The following is a 10,208-nucleotide window of genomic DNA, read 5'->3' as shown; positions in this document are numbered from 1 at the left end:
CGGCATGGAGGGAAAAAAAAAGAGAAGGGGGAATCTCCACCTTTTCGGTTTCTGGTTTGGGTAAGTGAAAAAGATGCAACAGTTTGGGAAACATTAAAGGGGAAGATTTCTAAGAGTGAGATAATGAACCTACAGCTTTACTATGTGCATTTGAGAACGTTCCTGAGAAACATTTGGGTGTGGCCAAAGGAAGACTATCCTATAAGGCAGTGGTTCTCAACCTGTGGGTCGCGACCCCTTTGGGGGTCGAACGACCCTTTCACAGGGGTCGCCTAAGACCATCGGAAAACACATATATAATTACATATTGTTTTTGTGATTAATCACTATGCTTTAATTATTTTCAATTTGTAACAATGAAATTGGGGGTCACCACAACATGAGGAACTGTATTAAAGGGTCGCAGCATTAGGAAGGTTGAGAACCACTGCTATAAGGAGACTGGGACGTGTCCAGAGACCAGGAGAGAGTGGTACTACGAAAAGTGGTTAAAGGGAAGCTAAGCATCTCTCCCCTCCCACTCACCTCACTGAAGGTATCAATGCTTACAGCCTGTGTATTCCTTCCCTACTTTTCCCCAGCTTATACAACTATATGTAAACACATCACACATTTCTACTGGTTTCATTTGTTTTTAACAATATAAACGTGTACTATACATATTACTTTGCAAAGAACTTATTTCTTAAAAATAGACATTCTTTCAAGTCTGTAGTTTTTCCATGCATGCATTTTTATAATTTTACATAAGTAGGATCATAGCATACATGTTGGGAGACTCTTAGCACAGTCTTGCCTCTCTCTTGTTTTCTTTCTACCTTCTTCCTCTCCCTCTTTTTTTCTCTCTCCACCTCCACACCCCTGGTATAATTGTGTATCCTTCTGTGTTTTTCTCCATGCTCTTGATCTCTGGATCATACCTATGCATATATACATACACATTCTCATAGTTTCAGTCATATCTTTTGCCCATTATACTTTTTTCATTTATCTTTGCTAGTCAATTTGTAGAGCTTTGTATATTGTAGATATTAAATTACGTTAGTATTTGAAATCATGTTTTGAAATAAATTATTTATTTTTTGACTTCTGTGTGACAAAATGACATGCCAAGTCCTTTCTTGTTGCTATTGTTGGTGCTCTTGTTGCATAAGAAAGTCTATTAGTCCTGCCTGGCTGGCATGGCTCAGTGGTTGAGCGTTGACCTATGAACCAGGGGGTCACACAGTTTGATTTCCGGTCAGGGCACATGCCGGGTTGCAGGCTCGATCCCCAGTGTGGGGTGTGCAGGGGGCAGCCGATCAATGATTCTCTTTCATCATTGATGTTTCTATCTCTCCCTCTCTTTCTGAAATCAATAAAAATATATTTTAAAAAAAGTCTATTCGTTCTGTTTTTAAAAGTCTGTTAGTTCTATTTTTCCCTTATATAGCATCTGAGGTTCCCAGAGTGGTTTTACCATATTATGAAGAGTAGCACATGGCGTTAGGTTGTACATGTAGCCTAGATTTTCCTTTAAGTTTGTATTCTCTTTACACTAAAGTCTTTTGTTCATCTGGAATTTATTTTTGATGTGGTGGGAGAATCCAACTTTCTTTTCCTCCAGATGGAAAGCTGGTTGTGTCAGTACTGTATGTTGAAATGCCATTCTTTTTTCCAATACATTGAAATATTACAGTAACAAATATAGGGGCCTTTTCTAGAATCTGGTTCTCTATTCTTTCCATGAATATATTTTTCAATTTCTATGTCAAATGCCATATCGATTTCATTCTAACAAATTCGGAGCATATTATTATCTGGTAATGGAAATTCTCCTTCCTCTTAGTTTTCTTGTTTATTCTTGTGTGTTTGTTTGTTTTTTGTCAAATGAATTTTAAGATTATTGTATACAATCTTCTCTCCCACCCAAAATTTAGTATTTTTTAAAAATATATATTTTATTGATTTTTACAGAGAGGAAGGGAGAGGGATAGAGAGTTAGAAACATCGATCAGAGAGAAACATCGATCAGCTGCCTCCTGCACACCTCCTACTGGGGATGTGCCCGCAACCAAGGTACATGCCCTTGACTGGAATCAAACCTGTGACCCTTCAGTCCGCAGGCTGATGCTCTGTTCACTGAGCCAAACCAGTCAGGGCCAAAATTTAGTATTTTAATTAAGATTGCGTTAAATGTGTTTATTAACTTTAGGAAAATTGACATTTTAATAATGTTAAGTCTTTCCTCTGCCAGGAAAATTGGTCAACCCATCTAAATGTTGTAGCCCTTGCACATTATCTGGCTTTGGCATATCTGTATTTAGGCTGAATAGCACCACATGCTTAGCTGTGAACTAAAGCCATCTGCTGTAGAAACAGGACCTCCTTAATGCTTTATATTAAAATTACTAGAGGCCTGATGCATGAAATTCGTGCAAGAGTAGGCCTTCTTTCCCCCAACTTCCCGGCTTCCCTCTGGCACCTGGGACCTGGGCTTCCCTCTGGCACCCAGGACCCCAGCTTTCCTTGCAGCCCCAGCTTTGTCTGGAAGATCGTCCGGAAGGACATCCAGTCTAATTAGCATATTATGCTTTTATTATTATAGATATTTCAGCTGGCTCTATTTTGGCTTTCATCTGTAGTGCAGTCGACATGTGATTATTGTTAGCAATGCTTTTTCCCATCATCCTACCAGACTCAACACTAGGTTTTCAAACACATATGGCTACTCCCTTAAGGTGTAAGGTTGTTGCTGCTCTGGCTAGAGTAGTTATAAATTCAAATAGCATTTTGTGTCACTGTAGGATCCACCTGATTCTGATATTTGACAAGTAATCTTCCTCTGACCTAGCTAAAATCCACTTTAATCTCTTGGATTCTAATAATTTTGCAATATACTTTTCTAAAATTGGTTATTCTCCTTTGGTATCAAACCAGGAGGAAAGCCTTAAGTGTGCATTGTTTTTGGATTCATTATATACTCATGGTGAGTTGGTTTTCTTTAGTATCTTGGATGAGGAATTAAGCAGGAAATGATCACTGCAGGTTTTTTTTTTAATTTTAAACATATTTTTTATTGATTTCAGAGAAGAAGGGAGAGGCAGAGAGAGATAGAAACATCAATGATGAGAGAGAATCATTGGTTGGCTGCCTCCTAATTGTGTCCCACTGGGGATCGAGCCCACAACCTGCGCATGTGCCCTTGACCGGAATCAAACCTGGGACCCTTCAGTCCGCAGGCTGTTGCTCTATCCACTGAGCCAAACCAGCTAGGGTGATCACTGCAGTTTTTGAGTAGAATATTCACTGTGCAACTACTAGTGAACATCTACCCTTCAAAACTGAACATGGGTACTGAAAGCAAGAGTACTACTGGGAGCAAATATACTTTGAAACATTTGAAAGTAATAAAGAGAATGATTATGATAGTTTATAAAACCCTGATGTTCCTGTCAGAATAGGACTGAACTGTTCTGTTCAGCATGGCATTCATTTCTTAATAATTGAGGATGTATTACTCAGTAGTAAGGTGCCCTTCCTTTTGCTGATAAATTTAACAAGACCAAATTAAAAGGAACTTATTGTCAACAATTTAAAAATTCTCATCTTTAAAGGTGCTTAAACACATCATATTTTTTAAGATTTCTTTTTTGTCTAACTTACCTTTCAAATTATGTTGATATTCAATGGTCTGTTGTAGCCCTTTTACCATATTATGAAGAGTAGCACATTCTAAAACATAAGAGATAAATGTATTTGAAGATTATTTGCTTTCATTTTGGAATCATTCTCTCAAAGTTGAAATACATAAAATAAAATACTGTTTGTGACAATGAGCAGATCTTAACAAAGCTATCAGGCATCTCAAAGTAAATTATGTAACAACCACCCTTAAAGTCAAATGCAATTCAGGATTTAGTAAAGAGGTCTCTAAGGCACAATAAATGCAGTAGGACAGGGAGCCGCTCATGTACCTCAGCAAGACCTGCCCTAGAAGTGAGGCACACGTGGACTGCCTGGGGGACTTTGAGGAGCGCATCCATGCGAGTTTCCCATGAAAGAACATCCCGGGGACAGAGAGCCGAGGTACATCAAGTTTTGTTCAAAGATAGACAGTCAGAGCTGGTGAGGTGGCATTTGGGAGGAGATGCTGCTTTACTTCCTCATCTCCAGACCTGTCCTTTTAGTATTTTTATGCCTGAGTTCCAGGGCAAGGGAGTAGCAACTAAAGAAGTAAACACCCAACATGGTGAGTGACAGGGCATCAGCACTTTGGTGCCAGTGACTTCTCCACCGTGGGAGACAAAGCCTTGCAAGCATTAGTGCCCTGATGTGTGCATGAAGCTTTCAGTGTACTCTTGGGTACCACCAGCAACAGCTAAGCCTTTGATGGGTATCATTCCCACCATCTACTCAGACAAAGTTCCCACTATCCTCCATTTTTCCCCTCTCTTGCTATTTCCCAGTAACGACGATGGTCAAATTACATGTGACAATGCCTGCTTCGCGTATGTTACCATGTTAGCTGCTACAATTAAAAAATTAAGGGGGCATAGGCTCCATTATCACTTGTCTTTGTGTCTTTTAGAAGCATGAGCCCAGTAATTCATGCAATATGGGACCTCAGTACTCAGCAAATTGAAAGCCGAGTCCTGAAACTGGAAGTATACTGCGTGTTTTTAAAATGTGCATTTCACAATTTGAACACAAGGCGGCTCTCCCAACACATTTTTTTTTTTTTAAACAAAGGAAACTGGCTCAATAAGGAATTGTTCCTTAGGACACCATTCATTATTTTAGAATAATAGCTTTCAATTCTCTTTGCAAACATTTACCCAATTATAATTTCTAATAGACTTCATAATATAGTTTGAACAATACTATTGTCATATTCAACTCTTAAAAACTATAGTTCAGAATACTACTTCTTATCCTATATAATTTAATCAATTGTTGAGCTCAAATTTAGGCTCTACCATTAACTAGTAATTTGCATATTAACACCTATTTCATAAAGCAGTTGAAAATGTTAAATACAATTATGCATGACAATAATTTTTATAGAACTTGGTTCTCAATACTAATATTATTTATCATCTTGAAATGGCAAAGAAATTTTTTATCTGGTGTCAAATGTGGAAAATAAAATATCAAGATCTCATTCTTTATTGTTGAACAAATTAAACTGTATATAGAGTTTGTTCTTCTCTAAGTGAATTAGCACACACTTGACTTTATGAGTTGTCAATCTTACTAGTTCGTTTACTTCTGCTGCGTATTATCTAGCCAAAAGGCCATTAGAATTAAAATGAGAACTGGATGTTTAAAAAGTGTTTAATTATATTTTCAAATATAAAATACACATGAAATGCAAAAATAGTGAAAAATGACTATCTCTGCAATCCTGCCCCCAAACTAACCAGTGTCCCTCCCTGAAAGCAAGCCCCGCAGAGAAACGCCACCTCCTCAGGGCCCAGCCCTAGCGCAGGGAACCCAGGCTCCTGTCAGGCACAGTGAGGGTGGGTGCAGCTGAGAGGGCAGCTATGGGGAGCTGAGCAACATGAGGCGTGGGTGTCTCAGAACACAGGGGAGAGCGTCAGACTGGGACTGCCCGTTTTAACACTAAAATTTTTACCCACCTGATACAGTGGGGCCTTGATTTACAAGTGTCCCGACTAACGAGTTTTTTGAGATCCCAGCTGTCTCTCGGCCAATTTTTTGCATTGAGTTGATAGAGTAATTTGAGTTAACGAGCTCCTTAACGAGCTCAGTCTCAACGAATTAAACTTGTAAGTCAAGGCCCCACTGTATTTATTTTGGAGTTATTGTGAGGCAGGAATTCAACTGTATTTCCCCCCCATGACTTTGAAAGCCTGACTGATTCTTAGATTTGCCATTTCTTAGCTGAGTGGACTCAGATAAATTATTTAACTTCTTTTATCTTATTTTTCTTCATTACTGACGTGGAGTAATAAAATCAGTCCTACCTGTCCTTTAGGGCTATATTAAGGATAAAGTGACAGTCTAGAAAGTGCTGTGTGAATTTTAAATATTTTACAAATGCATGGTGCAATATTAATCACTGTTGTACCCAAAAGCACTCTCATGATATTAGTATTTTTCCAGGCAGCCAAGAACTAACCTTCTTTAAGTGAGGCCTCATTTGTTTGCATTCCTTTTAATAAGCAGTTAGCTTTTTCCAACTGCATATTCAGTACGTTGTTCCTTCCAGAAGTTTCTACCATTTTCTGTAGAGAAAACAATATATATCATAACCAAATCAATGCTGTTAATTTGATTTTCTTACCTAAGCATATAAAGACTAATGAAAATACAGACTATTTAATATCTGACATAACTTGAACTCCCTTCTTTCTAACCATTCAACCCTCAGTCCCATGGTTAACAATTCTTTATGTGTGTTTCCCAAATATTTTATGATTATACTAGAGAACTGGTGCACAAAAATTTGTGCACTCGGGGGTGTCCCTCAGCCCAGCATGTGCCCTCTTGCAGTCTGGGATTCCTCGGGGGATGATCACCTGCTGGCTTAGGCCTGCTCCCCGGGGGATCGGGCCTAAGCTGGCAGTCAGACATCCCTCTGGCAGCCCAGGAGCCCTTGGGGGATGTCCACTTGCCAGTGGGGATTAGGCCTAAGCTGCAGTCGGACATCCTTAGTGCTGCTGAGGAGGCAGGAGAGGCTCCCACCATCACTGCTGTGCTGGCAGCCATCAGCCTGGCTTGTGGCTGAGCAGAGCTCCCCCTGTGGGAGTGCACTGACCACCAGGGGGCAGCTCCTGCATTGAGCGTCTGCCCCCTGGTGGTCAGTGTGTGTCATAGCGACCAGTCATTCCCAGTCGTTCTGCTGTTAGGGTCAATTTGCATATTACCCTTTTATTATATGCCTGGTGCATGGGTGGGGGCTGGCTGGTTTGCCCTGAAGAGTGTCCCGGATAAGGGTGGGGGTCCCGCTGGGGTGCCTGGACAGCCTGGGTGAGGGGCTGAGGGCCGTTTTCAGGTTGGCCACAGCCCCTTCAGGGTGGGGGTCCCCGCTGGGGTGCCTGACCAGCCTGGGTGAGGGGCTGATGGCTGTTTGCAGGCTGGCCACGGCCCCCAGCCACCCAAGTTCCCAGTGAAGGCTGGCTGGAAGCAGGTATCTGGGATTTATTTGTCTTCTATAATTGAAACTTTGTTGCCTTTAGCAAAGGCCACAGCCGGCCAGGGCAGGCAGGAAGCTTGGCTTCCTCCATCGCCAGCGCAACCAAGCCTCCTGCTTGCTCCAGCTCCAAGGCTGCCAGCCGCCATCTTGGTTGGGTTAAATTGCATATAGTCGCTCTGATTGACTGGTGGGTGTGGCTTGGGGCATAGCAAAGGTATGGTCAATTTGCATGTTTTTCTTTTATTAGATTAGATACCCGAGAGAAGGATCATATTATACTCTGCTCTGTACTATGTTGCACTTAGTACTATTCTCTTGAGATGATGTCATATAAGCACATATAGGTCTACCTCATTCTCTTAATAGCTGCACTGAGTTTCATGTATGCATATTCTGCAATTTATTTAAGTAGTTCACTATTGAGGAAAATTTGTGTTGTTTCCACTTTTTTGCCCTTGCAGACAATAAATAAACATTCTTGAATATATCTCTCTGATATCTTTGTGAATAGTATAACAGCTGCTGTAAACTCATCAAACACCTTCAGAAATTATCAATTCATGACCAGTCTCATATCTTCTATAGCCACTTCCCTGTTGTCTTCACTTCTGAATTTATCTCAAAGCAACTCCCTGACATTATTTTATTTCATCTATAAATATTACCATCTTTATGTGTCTGTAAGAGATAAGACTCTTAAAAAATACCATATCATGAAACTTGTCCAGAGTTGTGGAGGGTGGACTTCAAGTGGGTCTGCTTGTAGGCAAAAGAGAAGGAAAGGGAAGAGGTAGAATAGGAAAGACTAAAAAACCTTTTAGTCATAATGGTAAGACACTGAGGACTGAGTCTACTTCAATTCTTACTAAATCATTCCTGAGTTTATGGCCATCTTGGGCATTTAAGTAGGTATTTTCCCTTTAACTTTAGCAAAACTGTATCAATTATTTATTGCCTTGACCCAGAAACATTTTGATGCATTAGTACAAATGAGCCAAAACCATATATATTTTAAATACGGATTTTTAAGGGCTTACTTAGCAAAGTACATTCCCATTGTCTTTACCCTGCTCATTTTGGGTTGTACATTTTTCTTTCTTTCCAACTCCTTCGACTGGCAAAATCTGTTCCACTTTTTCTCTATTCACTTCAACTGTTTGATATCTTTACATACCTTTTCTATCTGTGAGAAGTCATTTATAAGTTTGTCAAGATTCACACTGCTAATCTTTTTCACACATCCATCGCTGCTTTGATCCATGTTCAAACTAGTGCAGAGTAAATACTGTTAAAACAAACAAATAACAAATAAAATCTAAAGCACTACAACAGTAGTAATAAATACTAACGTTTCTGTCCTCTACTCAGAGGACCTACTTGAGCTCCATTCCACTCAGAATTTTTGTTATGCCCATTAACAATAGCCAGTGCGTTACGGCTTCTCCACTTCTTCAGCTCCACCCTCACTGAGTTTTCTCTAAAGAAATCTAACATTAGTGTACTGATATATACACATATAAAAATTATTTGTCCCTACCATATAAAAATTAATTATGCCACTGTTCAACACTCATCTCCTTGCCATCAGTATGGCTGGACTTAAAAATCTGATATATTATTAAATCTTTAAACATAGGTATTCTCAATTTAAGGTATTTAAAATACCTCTCATGCCACAAATATTGTTGCTGTGTTTCCTGGTACTGTGGTTATTGCTATGGACTGATTTGTGAACTTCTCCCAAATTCATGTGTTGAAGTACTGTTATATCCCAAAGTGACTGTCTTTGGAGATAGGGTCTTTAGGAAATAATTAAGGTTAAATGAGGTCCTAAGGGTGGGGCCCTTATCTAATAGGACTGTGGCCATATGAGAAGAGGAAGACGAGGCATTCCTGTACACACAAAGAAAGGACTAACTTTGCAGCCCTATCTCTACCATCCATTAAAGAAGAAAAATTAAGAAAACATTTTAAAAAAGGAAGATCTGATGCAGGCCACTGTGGAAGACAGTATGGAGTTTCCTCAAAAAGTTAAAAATGGATCTCCCATTCGACCCAGTAATCCCACTTCTAGGACTATATCCCAAGAAACCTGAAACACCAATCAGAAAGGATATATGCCCCCCTATGTTGATAGCAGCACAATTTACAATAGGTAAGATTTGGAAACAATCTAAGCGCCCATCAGCAGATAAGTGGATTAAAAAACTGTGGTACATCTACACAATGGAATACTATGCTGCTGTAAAAAGGAAGGAACATTTACCATTTGCAACAGCATGGATGGAACTGGAGATCATTATGTTAAGCGAAATAAGCCAGTCAGAGAAAGATAAATATCACATGATCTCACTCATATGTGGGATATAATGATCAACAAAATTTGATGAACAAGAATAGATCCAGAGACAAATGGCAGGGGAAGGAGGGAGGGTAGAGAGCAACCAAAGGACTTGTATGCATGCATATTAGCTTAACCAATGGATACAGACACCAGGGCGGTGGCGGCTTGCCCGGTGTGGGAATGGTTGGGGGGTTTGGGGGGGGGAGTCATGCGGGGGAAAAAGGACACATATGTAAAACTTTAGACAATAAATAAAAGAAAAGAAATGTATTTCTCATCCTTTTGTTTTTGCCTTTTAAAATATTACCAGCCTTCTCTGATAACAAATTCTTCATTTTCTACAAAAGCCTTTTGTGTTAACATCAACCACCCGGGAGGGGTCCTCAAACTACGGCCCGCGGGCACACATGCAAATACAAATATTGTATTTGTTCCCGTTTTGTTTTTTTACTTCAAAATAAGATATGTGCAGTGTGCATAGGAATTTGTTCATAGTTTTTTTTTAAACTATAGTCCGGCCCCTCCAACGGTCTGAGGGACAGTGACCTGGCCCCCTGTTTAAAAAGTTTGAGGTCCCCTGGTTTACCTCTAGGGGAGGATGGGAGCGGGCTCCAAGAAGTTAAAAATGATCCAGAATATTGCTCTGTTATTATTGTTGCAATAAAGGATATAAACAAAAAGAGTTTAGGCTCTAGAAAAAAGAAAAAAAAAGCAGGCGCTAGT

At 39.8% G+C, this 10,208-nt stretch overlaps 1 protein-coding gene across 9 annotated transcripts in view; it reads right to left on the bottom strand.

Moving 5' to 3' along the window:
* The window catches only part of CCDC152 (coiled-coil domain containing 152), a 35,125-nt gene that overhangs the window by 13,388 nt on the left and 11,529 nt on the right, over positions 1-10,208 (bottom strand). For 4 of the 9 annotated variants that reach the window (XM_023747152.1, XM_006106310.3, XM_023747153.1 and 1 more), the window contains 3 exons: positions 8,316-8,426; positions 6,125-6,230; positions 3,646-3,714 (listed from right to left, as the gene is read on the bottom strand). In XM_023747152.1, coding sequence (XP_023602920.1) covers positions 3,646-3,714; positions 6,125-6,230; positions 8,316-8,402 — 262 coding nt within the window. In that variant the 5' untranslated portion in view covers positions 8,403-8,426. Of the gene's footprint in view, positions 1-3,645; positions 3,715-6,124; positions 6,231-7,848; positions 7,901-8,315; positions 8,427-8,518; positions 8,986-10,208 lie in introns of those variants that run through there. The other 5 variants (XM_023747150.1, XM_023747154.1, XM_023747155.1 and 2 more) reach the window with 4 other exon arrangements.

This window comes from Myotis lucifugus, unplaced genomic scaffold (assembly GCF_000147115.1).
Source record: "Myotis lucifugus unplaced genomic scaffold, Myoluc2.0 scaffold_800, whole genome shotgun sequence".
In the NCBI taxonomy this organism is placed as follows: Eukaryota; Metazoa; Chordata; class Mammalia; order Chiroptera; family Vespertilionidae; genus Myotis; species Myotis lucifugus.
Note: the sequence above shows the minus strand (reverse complement) of the source record. Positions and strands in the feature narration are given on the sequence as shown.